Source organism: Xenia sp. Carnegie-2017, unplaced genomic scaffold, assembly GCF_021976095.1.
Source record: "Xenia sp. Carnegie-2017 unplaced genomic scaffold, XeniaSp_v1 HiC_scaffold_22, whole genome shotgun sequence".
Taxonomy (NCBI): Eukaryota; Metazoa; Cnidaria; class Anthozoa; order Malacalcyonacea; family Xeniidae; genus Xenia; species Xenia sp. Carnegie-2017.
Window position 1 is genome coordinate 7047529 of NW_025813485.1, and position 14231 is coordinate 7061759.

At 35.5% G+C, this 14231-nt stretch overlaps 2 protein-coding genes across 2 annotated transcripts; both read left to right on the forward strand.

Annotated features, from left to right (window-relative positions):
• Nucleotides 1-2632: 2632 nt before the first annotated feature.
• On the forward strand, nucleotides 2633-6201 carry LOC124446840. The gene is made up of 5 exons (XM_046997719.1): nucleotides 2633-2809; nucleotides 2971-3036; nucleotides 3681-3839; nucleotides 5851-5927; nucleotides 5994-6201. Exons 1-5 carry the CDS (start codon nucleotides 2751-2753, stop codon nucleotides 5999-6001), a joined length of 369 nt encoding a protein of 122 aa, XP_046853675.1. The 5' UTR covers nucleotides 2633-2750; the 3' UTR covers nucleotides 6002-6201.
• Nucleotides 6202-8263: 2062 nt separating this feature from the next.
• Nucleotides 8264-14086, forward strand: LOC124446518 (tetratricopeptide repeat protein 28-like). Its single transcript, XM_046997358.1, has 5 exons — nucleotides 8264-8668; nucleotides 9168-9270; nucleotides 10331-12602; nucleotides 13198-13637; nucleotides 13870-14086. Exons 1-4 carry the CDS (start codon nucleotides 8543-8545, stop codon nucleotides 13562-13564), a joined length of 2868 nt encoding a protein of 955 aa, XP_046853314.1. The 5' UTR covers nucleotides 8264-8542; the 3' UTR covers nucleotides 13565-13637; nucleotides 13870-14086.
• The last annotated feature ends 145 nt before the right edge of the window (nucleotides 14087-14231 follow it).

Consider the following 14231-nt stretch of genomic DNA (forward strand, 5'->3'; position numbering starts at 1 on the left):
TTACATGTGGTTGGTAGGACTTGTAAATGATGAATTTCATCCTACTTAGTTTCTAGGCATTTCTAGTAAAGATCTTGATCCATCTACTCACTGAATGTTTAAGCACAGAATAGATGTATCTATTAAGCACAGAATAGATGTATCTGTGGTTTAAGCTTGTGCAAAATTAATGCTGGTTTCACATCATGTGCTTGTGAATGTGAAATGTGTCTTAAATAAAGGCTGTCAACAATTAGATTTTCTCTGCTAGTCACGGACATGTACCATAATCGGAGGTGGGGCAAGGGAGGGTTAGTCATTTTTTCATGATGAAAATAAGAAAATAATGAAACTAAAAAATTAAGACAGAAACTGACTTAAAAGATTTTTAGCATTTAAATTAAACAATTCTCCTGCTATGGAGTCATCATGAGATCAGTTTGATCATATATAGAAAGATTATCAGCAAACATGTTTTAATCTGATCAGACTGCTTCCCTCTGTTCCAAATGATGCAATTAGTTAAAGATGTTAGGGTTATTTAAGTGGATGGGAGCAGATCTTGTAATAAAAACCACCAGATATGGTCATCCTCTCATTATGATGTAATCATGCATGGCTTATCATACAGCCTTGCACTGGCTTTCTATGAAAAATTGCTTTCTTATAATGACTGTTTTTTGTAATCTGCAATAAGTGTTATTAATATTGAATATTTTAATTCTTTTGCTGAATTGTTTTGAGTTTTTTATCAGAAAATGATGTTCTTGTAAAAAAATTGATGGAAGGTTTGCCAATGCGTTTGGTAAAGAGTTTTCAACGTTAGAAGTTGACATATAGGGCTATGTTGTAGCTCTTTCACCCTCATTTGTGTACCTGAGAAGTGAATTGGCAAAATTTTGAAAGTATTTTTAAATATATTGTTGTGATTTAAATGCACAGTTTTCAGTCAAGCGCCTCACCTGTCTGCAGTGCTTGTGCAGCGCATGCCACAGAAGGTTAGCAGGTTGTTAACTTGAAAGACTTTAATACTCAATAGAACATTGTATGGACCTAGGTGACATTGTATATATAATTTGACGCGGATTCCAACGCTATTTCGCTTTATTACATTGAAATTTTCTCCATTTAGCATTAAAAAAAGGTAAATATACACCAAGAAGCAAGTGCAAATAATGTTAATTTTGAGTTAGCACTATTTTTGATATGCATAACGCAAAAATCTTGTCATCCGAGTGAGCAACTTCAGCAAGCTTTGTTGTTTGCCATTGTTTACCAAGTGTTGTGAAAGACCTTTCACCCCGACACTATCTAATTGGTTGAGGGCAAGACTCTCTTTGCTTTGATTGTCTAAGACCCGTAAAAACGTAACATTGATTTCACCTTTCTCTGATCATATATTCAAGATAAAATAATCGATTTTTCTCTTTAATGTACAAGTTATACGATTGACATACGTGCTAAAGTTGATAAGTACTAGCTACTACAGCAACATGATAGTTAAAAAATTTTTTGGTTCCTCGATGAACGCATGAAAAAATTACAATTTTCGATGTGGGCCCATGGCCTATATATATGGTGTTACTGATTGTTTTCATTACCCTTATGAAAATACATTAAAGAAATACATAGCATAGCTTTCATTCAAATTATTTAATTCCTGTAAAAGATCACAGCATGGAGACCAAAAGCGGGACAAAAATTTTTTCTACTTGTTTTAGGTTCGACCAGATACTCATAGCAAGCTTGAAAGTCAAACAGTCAACCGAAAACTGAAGGAAATGAAATTTGTTAGTCAAAATTATTTCATCATAATGAACGTCGACTTTCATGTTTGTATGGAACCATGTGATCCTGTATTCTCAAGAAAAGGTTAGTGAAGCGAATACACAAACAACCAATCTCAGAATTTGAAGGACAGATAGACTGGAAAAAGCTCGTGGCAAAGTTAAATTGTACAGATTTTTGAATTTTATATAAAAATTATTGAACGAACACGGATTTACTTTCCCATTATAATGATTATATTTCTAGCAAGTTGTTTCGTTCTCAAACAATGCGCATTCTATACAAGTAAAACAAAATTTATTTACTTTATCTGTGTATTTGAAAAGCCAAACTTTTTGCTACAAGGAAATATACTGTAGCGAAAAATGAATTGTCACAGCATCGTAGCTAGCAAAAGTGAATTGATCCAGCTCTGCAATATCAAAGAGTGTCTTGGCTTCTAGTGGTTTCCTTCGTTGCAAGGCATTGTCGATTTTTACGTCAAATATACTTGAAAAGAAAGTGTCACAGTAATGATCAGTGCTATAGGGCTTTATCGCAATTCAGATTCGATACATTCATTTGCAAAAGTGATACAATCCAAATTTGTGATGTATTTTGCGAAATGAGATCGTGGTCGCTCAAAACTACTGTCCTACTGTCGAAGATGTTTTTCAAAAGTTTCTTTGTCTAAATTTTTGCTTTGCAACTCTGATACGTCGTGCCGTCTGCGCTAAGTGCGTTCATTCGTGAAACGCGTGTCTAAAGAGGAAGTGAACTACAAGTGTTTTAAGACAAGTTTGATTGCATTTCGTTGAAAGTGATTAAAAACAAAAGGAACAGAGCCAGACTGCATGTTTAAACCAGTTTAAACGCATGAAATACCCACAATGCACAAAGAGTATGGTAGCATAAGAACTATGCTCTCAAATTAGGATTCACAGAACAAGTTTAATTGTTAAGTCAGATATATAGAGAGCAGAGATCATTACTTTGAGTGAACAATGAAGATGATTGCCACTCTTTTATTTCCTTTGTTGATTTGTTTGGCATTGGATTTCAGGTAATATTTGTGAAAAAAAATCAGTAATAGCATGTAAGTACTCTCTGCCTATTGGACACCTTTCCTTTTCGGGCTTCATGCTGGGAAAGTAATAGTCAAAAAAGAATTCACATTATTTCAATAACGGTGTATCACTTATGCTTTTTTCCATCATCAAACAGAGGGTACGCCTACCAATACCGACCATGGCATAATCATCAAAAAACAAGGATCCATGAAGTCAACAGGTGAATTTTATAGTGATAACTATTTACATGGAATATTCATCGCCTTACATCATATAATCCCAGAAAGGTATTGTCTAAAACCATGCATGCATGTACGCAAAATGTGCTTGTCTGTTCACTATAAGTACGTAATTGGCTACTATTCATAATAGCCATCAGAGGCTTTGGAAGCGTTCAAGAGTTGTGGGTGTTTCATATTCGTCATGTCATAACGCAAGAAACTTAGAATAGTAATAAAATTGTTTCACATTAGTTATTTTCAAACAATTTTTCTTCTTTGTCGAGCAAACATTACAAAAATCCTGCCAAATTCTTTTGTTGTGCTTCATTGCATACAAATGACTTGCACATTTCCGTCATTTCGTCAATGTTCAAACCATTTAAAATTTCCTGGCTCCTTGTGCCCGTTCAATAATTTGAAAATTTGGTACACCTATCATAAACGTTCATATGAGAAGCTAAATTTGTAGGTGTCCTTCCTTTAAGGTACACCCACCCTACAAAAATTTTGGGTGTTCGGACACCCAGACCCCCACGGCTTCCCCAGCCCCTGTTAGCCATAGACTTTTTTGCAGTTAGTACTTCAAACCTAACCTAAACAAAGCTGTCACTAAGCAAAAGTTATGCATTTGCGTATTCTCTAGCGACAGTCAAAGAAACAATATCAATGTTAGAGGTCACGCGAGTATTGGCAAACGCATTCTTCGCGCGGAAGGTATTGACAGTGACAGACTACACAAAGGGTACCATGGACCATGGTATAATATAGGAAAAACAAGGATCCATCATAGCAAGGTCGACAGGTGAATTTGAAATCAAAAACTCTTTAATTGTACTCTTCATAGCCTTACTCAGATAATTCCAGAAGTTATTGTCTATAACCATTCATGCATGTAAAATGTGCTTGTTTCTTCACTGAAAGCACATAATTGGCTATAATCCATATAAGCCATAGAATGTTCTGAATTTAGAACTTTAAACCTAACCTTAAGAAAGCTGTCACTAAGCAAAAGTTATGCACGTATGCAAAATGAGTTTGTCCCTTCATTGGGCATACTATCCGGGAGGGTTGCAGCCACCCCCAACAACGACTCATCCCCCTTTAATTATTTCTGTCGTAGTTATGTATCTTCTTTTGTGAAATCATCCAACTTTTAGTTTATGTCCACTCAGTTTATACATACACCACTTTATATTCTCTTTCTTCTCTCTGTATCTAAGCTAGGACTCCCTGTCTTTTTCTCTAACTCTTTACCTTTTCTATTCTGATTTCTGATTCTGTCTAACCGTGTCATTTCTAAAGACAACCTTTGCATCTTCATCCCTGCAACGTCTAGCTATATATTTCTTATCTTTTCTTACTTTCCAAAATCTCTAAGCCATATAAAATTTTTGGTCTCACAACTGTGTTTTAAAGCTTGCCTTTCATTCTCGGTGGTACTCTTTTGTTAAACAAAAGGCAATTGACATCTTGGGCCATAACTCTTAATATGTTTTTTGGCATGAAACTATACTGCTGCTCGCTAGTACCAACTTATTTCCCAAGTCTATAGCCTCCACTATTCTTGCCTTAATTTCGATTGTTATTTCATTGTGTGACTGATCAACTTTCTTTCTCTGTAGTTAATGTAACTACAAACGTCTCCCCTGCTCCTAAAGACTGGCACACATCTCCTCTTTTTCTTAGGCATCTTTGCATTTGCTAGAATCTCGTCAAACAAATGAGTTAAAAGCTCAACTGATACTTCGATCCTCTAAACACAATTCCACAGGTATATCGTCAGGACAGACTGCCTTACCACTCTTTATTCTCTTCAATGCGCTCCTAACTTAATCTTTACTAATCTCTGCAACTTCCCTAACTACGGTTGTCACCTCTTCTACTCTTAGCTCCCTCTCAACTTCTTTATTCATCAACTCTTTGAAGTACGCTTGCCATCATCCTATCACACTCAGGTATCTGTTAATACATTTCCATCTCTGTCCTTAATAACCCCAACCTGCTGCACATCTTTTGCATTTCATTTCGCTAATCAGTATGAATCATTTTCTTCTTTTGTACTACTCAAGCGATCGTACAAGCTAGCGCATACTCTTTGTTTAGCTTTTGCCCCTTCTACTTTTAACCTAATGGTGTCTCTTCATGTACTCCTTTTTACTCTTTTTAATCCTTTCGTTAACTCATGTCTTCTTTGCCACTCGTTTCCTCTGTGCACTTCATGCACTCCTGCACTTTTTTGTTCCACTACAAAACCTCTTATCTACTTTTTTCCAGAAGATACATCATGTACCTATTTTCCTGTCTCCCTGATTACATTCACTGCACTAGTCAAGGTCACCTGAAGCAGATCTTGACCACCTACAGCATGCCTTACATCACCTGTCACTTTTCCGTTTTCAGTTTCCATAAACTTTGAATACGCAAATAAGTGACAAAATAATGTATGGAAAGCATAATAGACATGTTTAGCAAACAGAAAGGTGGCAAGGCCGATCTTTTAACTAACATGTATTAATAGCTTGAAAAGTCTTACAGAATGCGTCTAAAACATTTCATAGAATCTACTTCTCTGATTCCTATTGAGGAAGTTGCAATTGGCCGTTTTACATTAGCCATTTTTCCATATATTTCAGTTATAAATATTGTAAATAGTTTGAGATAAACCATGCACAGCTTCTTGAAGAAGTCGCTTATTTACTGCAATGTTTATTATTACAATTTGAGTAAAAATGTAGTCAGTAATTCTGTATATTGCTTAACTGTCATCCTGTCACTAAACATTAATTATATATCTGCGTATTCTCTACCAACAGTCAAGGAAATCAAGTCAAATTTGAAGGTCACACGGACAATAACAATGGGATCATTAGCAAACGCAGTATTCGAGAAGGTACCAAACGCAATGTTGCAAATGAATGTTTATACATGGTTAAATGAGATTTTGAAATGTTTTTAGATCCCTGAAGTACGTTCAGTTAGCTACTCGTAAGATTTTGTCATGGGCAACAAACATTTATTGACATATTTGAATAGAAATTACAAACTTGCAATGTTTATTTAATTAGTTTCTTTTTGCACTCTATGACAAGTTCATTAAAAATGGTAAACTTTGATGTAAAGTAAAACTCTTATTGCAATGAATATATCATTTGTGAAAATGCAAAGATTCGTTTCTTGCTAGTAGCGGATCGTTTTTCTTCATGTTTCTGCTTATTTGTCCTTCCGCAAGTGGTTAAATCTTGGAACAAAATTCGACCTTCTGACCGACAAACATGCAAGTTAGATGAAAAATGAAATTGTACTAAAAATCATCTCTGTGTTTCATTCAAATTTCTTATTTTTATATTTCCCAGTTGCACCATTATGGACTTGTGCATCCTCACCTAATATTATCCGTATGGCAAATGTTTCCTTGTTATTAAATTTAAAGAATTGCAGTTTTTTACGATTCTAAGTTAACTGTATTTCCGCGTTTTTGTGATTGCAAGCGAACACGAATATAAGGACATATAGAAAATATACATATTGTAAATAAAAAGTTTTTGTTTTATCATTCTCCGTAATAGTGTTCGATGCCTGCAAGCAGAGCATAAGTATAAAGGTAGCGGGGAAAAAATTCACGAAAAAACAATTTCAGCCAGACTAGCCTGTTTCGTGATTTCTCACTCTTTAGGGGATTTCCAATAAATGAATACAAAAATGTTAAAATATATATATAAGCGGTAGTGACTAAAGTTTACATATGTGGGGACGAGGTGTATGGTTACAATTTTAGATGGGAGAGCTTCGAGCTTTGCATCCATGGTGACAAAAGGAAACAAGTTTGTGATATAGTGTTGGCTGTTGGATGATAAAAAATTGTCTTTTAGGGAAAGGTTGCATCTTTTGCTAGCGCTGTTGTACGGTTTACTGTGAGTGATGATGTTCCATGAGATGTCGTGATTGATGTTACTGTCTTAAAGGGCCTAAATGTGTTTACCGAGCTTGGTCGAGTTTCTTAGTTTTTTGTAGTGGAATAAGACAATGTAGTTCCTGCGTCTTGTCTTTTTTAGTAAGTCCAATGTACGTCTAAGTTTTGTAAGTGTCCATGGGCCTCACAGTTGCTTGGTAAATAATGGATGATTGTAGGCAGTGGCGGATTACTAATTAGAGCGCCTGTAGGCTAAAACAAAGTTGTAGGCGTCTAAGTGATAAAGCTACATTCCTCCCATTAACTTCAGTTTTCCTTTGCTTTTATGTTTCCTGCTTGTAGCCCCATAGGGTAAGAAATGAGGGACATGGTCAGGGAAACTGGGATAAACCCACTACTTCATGAGTTCTGAGCAATGCGCATTTCAACAGTAGATACTACAAAAGATATTTTTCCTCTGCATTCGATTGCTCGTAAGGTTTTCAACAGAATAAATGATCTAACTAAAGCACATTTAGCTATCTCGGAATAGCAAAAACGTGCAAATCCTAATTATATAAAGATACAACGGACCTCTCGAAAGCCCGGGCCAGTAGACCTACTTAGCCTATTGGATAATCCGCCCCTGATTGTAGGCAGTTTCCATCAAGTGGGCAGTTTTGTTTCTTTCGGCAGTTGCATGTTTTAGTCTATGTTTTTTAGTCTGTATTTTAATCTGTCGGTTTTTAGGCAACTGACAGATAATAACATTATTTACATTGGGTTAAAAAGTGGTTTTGAATTATGATCACATTGTCTTATGATGCATTACAGCTAAAGACGAAACCATACCACATAAACATGTATTTTTGTTGTATCAATGAGCCTATGGCTAGTGTGTGTTAAGCTCAAAATATTTTGGTATTCCCCGAATAAATGTATAATATTTTGATATTTCCCGAAGTAATGAATAATATTTTGTTATTCCCCGAACTAATGTAAAATATTTTGGTATTCCCCGAAATAATGTATAATATTTTGATATTTCCCGAACTAATGTATAATATTTTGGTATTCCCGAACTAATGTAAAATATTTTGGTATTCCCCGAACTAATGTAAAATATTTTGGTATTCTCCGACCTAATGTAAAATATTTTGGTATTCTCCGAACTAATGTATAATGTTTTGATATTTCCCGAACTAATGTATAATGTTTTGATATTTTCCGAAATAATGTATTATGTTTTGGTATTTCCCGAACTAATGTATAAATGTTTTGGTATTCCCCGAACTACTGTTTTACCCAGAGTCATGGGATTTAATTTTCTACTATTTCAATACAAATGATGTCATCAGAAAGTAAACTATAAGTATACGACTAGACAGATATTTGTCGTACCTGATTGTAGTTGATTAATGGCATTAAGAAATCGGTGTAGCGTCGAGGATCGAGGGAAATGATTTTAATGAAAATGTTTTGTATTCTCAACTCAAACGCCCGTCATCGTGAGTGTTTAACAAACCGCTGTTGATCAATCTGTGAGTGAGGTCAAAACAAAGCAATAAGATATGCAAAAGTGAAGCTTCTGCCAGGACACTATAGGAGAATAAGGCATGTCTGGTAAATGTGGTTTTACAAGAGCCCCTCAACCTCAAATAAAATTTGAAAATAGCCAAAAATTGTCATCTGATGATGTTGAGAAAGACAAACAGGCAGCTCAGAAAGCATCACAAAATAACGTAAGTACTTGTCGTAGACAGTGAGCTGCCCATTGCGATGGAAATACCTGTATGTTCCGATTGCTATATATATCTAATTAAATACTTCAAAACAAGCAATGCGAAAAGAACTGGTTTGAGCACTTTTCAATTTGACTACGCCAGTCTTGCATTTATTTCAGACAGCTCCCACAAACTCGCTGTGAGTGTCTATTTTTCTAATGGCCTCATACGACACAATCTTCGTGAATCACCTTCTCTAAACAGCAGGTGGCTCTATTTGCTCCTGTTGACTCCAAATATACTGGAAAGCAAGCCTGATCTTATTTTTGCTTTGCTAGTATCTCGTATTCACTCACTGGCAAAACAATTAGCGAATTTAATTTGCTAAAGAAATGAATATCATGAACTTTCATTGCTAAAAAATAGGGTACTGAATCGCGCTGTCTTTGCCATGACTTGCTGCTTTCGTACATTTCATCGACTTTAAATTATGTAATAGTTAATTGTTTTCTTACAGTGTCTTGAAACACACGAAAGTCAGGTAAAACATGATTATCAAAGCATCGATGTTGTGATAAAGCAGACAAAGACGAGATGCACAACGCTGAAAAAAATAATTGGTAATTCTGATTAACGATTCCATTGATATATTGTGATCTGTCGCCTTGAATATGAGTATATGCCAAGGTTAGCACTATTTTCCACCCAGCAAACCGCCCTTTACTTTGAAATATAATATTTTACACAATATAATATTTTACACAATCTAATATTCTACACAATATAATATTTTATGTAATATTTTACACAATCGTCGAAAAACGACATATTTTCCAGCCTGGATTATAAGTTTATAACTTAAGGTGGTTGCATGAAAATTTATACTGCAACATTTATCTGTAAATATTTTCATATGTTGATATTAAAAACTGTATTATAAAAATGTAAAATTACTCGCCATCTCAAAACGACCTAGCACCAGTGCATGCATGGTTTCCTTTTAGCTTTTGGTTCTTTCCCATTAGCCGCCATCTTTAATTTATTTCCGATTGTGTAAAGGGCGGTTTGCTGGGTGGAAAATAGTGCTAACCATATGCCAAATGTCATATGATCCCTTTGTGAATCCGTTTATCCACTATAAAGAAAGACATGGTTATTCAAACTATATGCCGTGCTTCACCAGCTACGAGTAGCTAAAAACCTTGAGATATTTTTACATTAAATTGAAGAAATCCAGATAAAAAACATCAAAATATAGAGAGTGATAGAAAGGGAATCAAAAACATATGTGTCGAACATGTAGCTATGTAGCTTTTCTCCCTCCCCAGCTCGCCTGCTGAATGAATGTATTTGATATTGAATGACTTTGGTCCAAACTGACTAAACTTTTCCTTACTCCATGTATGAACTCTAAATTGAATAACACAATGGCAATTAAGTTAATCAAAATGTGAATCTTTCGAATTGTACGCTATAGGATCAGTGTCAGACACGACATAAAGAAATGCTATATTTATACAAAACAAATAAATGCATGCATGTTGATTAGATGTTCACATTCATTTCTCCCTCTAAATCGCTAAATGCGTTTATGGTAATCACATATGGTTTTTCACACATGTAAAGCATACGCGAAGAGATTATTGTCACCTAAAAACATTTATAATCTTACAATTTTAGATGAAGTTGAACCTAAAATTTCGTGTGACGATGACGAAACACGCCAGACAGTTTCGCAGTTGAAAGAACTTTGGCGTAAAAGTCAAATTGGTTTGAGTCAGCTGCTAATTAGAAAATGCTGCTTTCATTTACTTCAAGACGACCATCTTTATGTTTACTACTATGCAAACGAGCTACTCAAAATCGCTGAAGACTTGTCCTCAAGCGAACTGATACAAATTGTCAATGTTTATTTTTCCAAGAAATTTGTGATCAACATTGATAGGCAACGCACGCATGTATTTGATTTGGACAATGAAGAAAATATACGCATGTTCATGGAAAATACGCGGGAATCTTTAACTTTGACTAAGGAGTTTTCTCTGCTGTACAAGCTTGATCATCATTTTTCTGAGAGTTGTGAGTTCCAACTGAGTCTTGATTTAAACAATCGACTGCTGAAGATAGCTTGTGAAATTATTAACGTCTATTACATCGTGAGAGTGCTTCGCAATCTAGCTCATTTGTATTTACTACTGGGCAAGTATGATAAGTCGTATGCTGTTATGAAAAAAATGAGCGACTGGAAATTTCTCCCTGACATCGACAAATCTGTTTTGTTTTGTAACCTAAGCGTCGTGGAACTTTTGAAATCGAAATATAATGATTCCTTGAAGCATGCCAAAATGTCACTGAACTTAGCTTTGAACATTCAAGAACCTTCGCACAAAGGATGTGCCTTTGGCAATATTGGTCTTGCCTATGAGTACATGGGAAGATATAAAGAAGCGATAGAGCCATACGAACTATGTCTGGATGTTGGCATGGGTGCAAAAAACAGTAGGGTGGTTAACAATGGTCTTTGCAATCTTGGGCGAGCTTATCAGGGCCTAGGAAATAGTGTAAAGGCAAAAGAATACTACCTTAAAGCTTTGAATACAGAGCGACCAACAAAAGCTTTCTGGTGCGACACAGAGGAATTTCGTTTTAGCCCTGATTATTTGCTGGCAAAGTTGAGAATAAAAGATGGCGAATGGCAAGAGTCCGAAAAATTGCTGAGGCAAGTGATTGATCGATGTGAAGGCCTTCGTAAATCTATCGACGATAGCCTCACTAAAATTACATTTAATCAAACACAACGTAAGCCTTACCAGTTGCTTCAACATGTTTTGATACAAAGTGGCAACGTCATGGAGGCCCTACTTGTAGCGGAGAAAGGACGTGCACGCGATTTTTTTGATAGAATTGAGAAGGAACGCGACTTTCGAATCGACTCGGTTGACGATCTGCTTAACATGATCGAACAAAAAAAGATTGCCGTTATGTTTATATCTAATTTGGAAGAAGTTGGAAAACTGTATTTTTGGTTGATTTCATCTCGTGGTAAACTTTTAAAGCACTATTCAATTCCGAGCACTGAATACCATGAAATATTTACCAATTTAGATTTTGCTCTTCGCAAAACGCAAGGAAGGTACAAAATAGAAATCCGCGGTGACATAAATTGTGGAAGAAAATACAACTGTTTCAGTCCTCTGGTGAGCCAATCAATTGAACTCGTTGAACAATGGCTTGTGAAAAAGGAAAAAGATGAACCACAGGGAGATTTCGATGATTCTAAGAAAATAGAAAAGAACAAAGCGGCTGTTAAACCATTCCATGGAAATGATGCAGTTGTCGAAGATGTGGAACTCTTTTCTCAACCCGTAAATTGCCTTAAAAATGAGGAGAATGCGATAATAAATGACTGCAACACTAGGTTTCGTTCACCTACTGAAACGTGCTCTTCACTGGCTGAGCAAATTGAAAAACTTTCAAATCTTCTTGTCAAGCCAATAGAAAAAGAGCTTGAGGCCATGATGAACCAGGAGAACAACGATGATAAGCCTAAACTACTTATTGTCCCCCAGTGGAAAACGTTCAACGTCCCTTTTTCCGCTTTGAAGTTGAGGTCAAAGCCGCTTTGCTACGATTTGACTATACTGGAGGCATTCTCATTTGAATCTTTCGAATATTCATGCTCAACAAAGAGAACAACATCAGAAAGTAAAAACTCGCCTTTGGGTAACGCTTTGGTCGTTGGGAATCCAACTCATGAGATCAATTTACAATTTGCCGAAGATGAAGCTTATGCTGTGGGAGAAATGCTAAACGTGAAGCCGTTGATACGAAATGAAGCAACTAAAACAGCAGTCATGCGACTTATTACAACTGCTCGTGTAATACATTTTGCATGTCATGGTAATTCAGATGGCAGCGCATTGGCGTTAGCTAATTGTGGTGGTAATTTAAGGTAATATTAAAATACATTATTTTCAAGCATTTTCTCGAGTTTTTCCAAACTCCCCCTTGTATTTCTATAACTCTGTAGAACTGATACGGAGAGGTTTTCTATTTCTTAAATTTCACCTGAAAATGTCCTTGTAGATTTCCAAAATATCGGGGGCCTTCAACTCAACATTGTATAAACTTGTAAACTTTTGATTGGCAAATTAACCTGAATAAATTCATTTGGTCGTCAAAAGTTTACAGTGCTGAGAAAGAATCCCAGAATATTTTGGAAATTTACAAGGACAACTGTTTTTGTTAAAATATAGCCAATCACGTTAATGTGACTAAAAAACAAAGAATTTCTGCACATGAGAACAAGATCTATATGTAGTTGCACGTACACATATGCAACATTATGTGATGAATAACAGCAGTGTACTGGACGTTTTTTTCTTAAGACAAACTTACGTCATAGAAAAGTGAAACAACAGAGCCGCTGTATAGCAGTTGACAACATGAAATTTTTTATTTTATATTAAGTGGAAATTTGGCCGTATTCAAATAGTGAAGGTTAATTCTAAATTTCTCAGTCCATCTGTTTCATTTCGTTAATCTAGCGACAGTGATGTTCTTATGACGAAAGATGATGTGGAGAAGTTGAAAATAAATGCAGATTTAGTTGTCTTGAGTGCTTGTAATACAGCACGTGGTTCAATCAAGAGTGAGGGTGTAGTTGGAGTAGCAAGAGCTTTTCAACTCGCTGGTGCCCGTTCTGTTGTCACAGCACTTTGGGCAATCCCAGATGAAGCGACCAAGTGCTTCATGAAACATTTCTATAGGAAGCTTATTGATGGGAAGACAGTTGCTGATGCAGTTCGAGCCACTCAAGTGTTTATGCTTGATGACAAAAAGTTTAACGACGTCGTAAATTGGGGGTCCTTCGTAGTGCTTGGTGCAAATCCATCAGTCATGAAACTGGTTTAGTAAAAAGAACATATCATATGTTCAACTCACAGCTTACGTAACATTTTTCGTGTACGAGTATACCATCATTCAGGTATGTTCATTTTTTGAGAGTACACCCTAAAGATCGTCAACAAAAAAACATTCCTCTTTCATTGACAGTATACTAAAATTGCGAAGTTGTATCATTATAGCATTGATAGTATTAATATTGATTTCGCGTAAATGCGTTTTATTTATGTAGTAATCAACTAAATATTACACAAATCGTTTTAAAAACTCTTTTACTCCAAATTTCTCAAACGAACATATCTCTTAAATTTTAGGTTACCCATATGTTGTACATTCGATCTGCTTATGTAATACATCTTTTGTTTAATCTTTATTTAAGTTTTACTATTATTAATCTTAATGCTTGTAAATAACTGTATTATTGTAACTTTATATAATAATGGTGTATTATACATTTAATTCAGTTGTAAAAACTGCAAGATGTATTCATATATTAAACAATTAAATAAATAAACAAATAAATCAATTAAATTAAATAATGCTCAGGGGCCCCTCGTCACTTGAGATGTGGGCACCCCCCTCCCAGTTACGCCACCGAACAGTGAACACATGATGCATGATCTTGACTTAGGCTGCGTTTACACTATACCGGATTCGCTGATCACGACATCTTCAT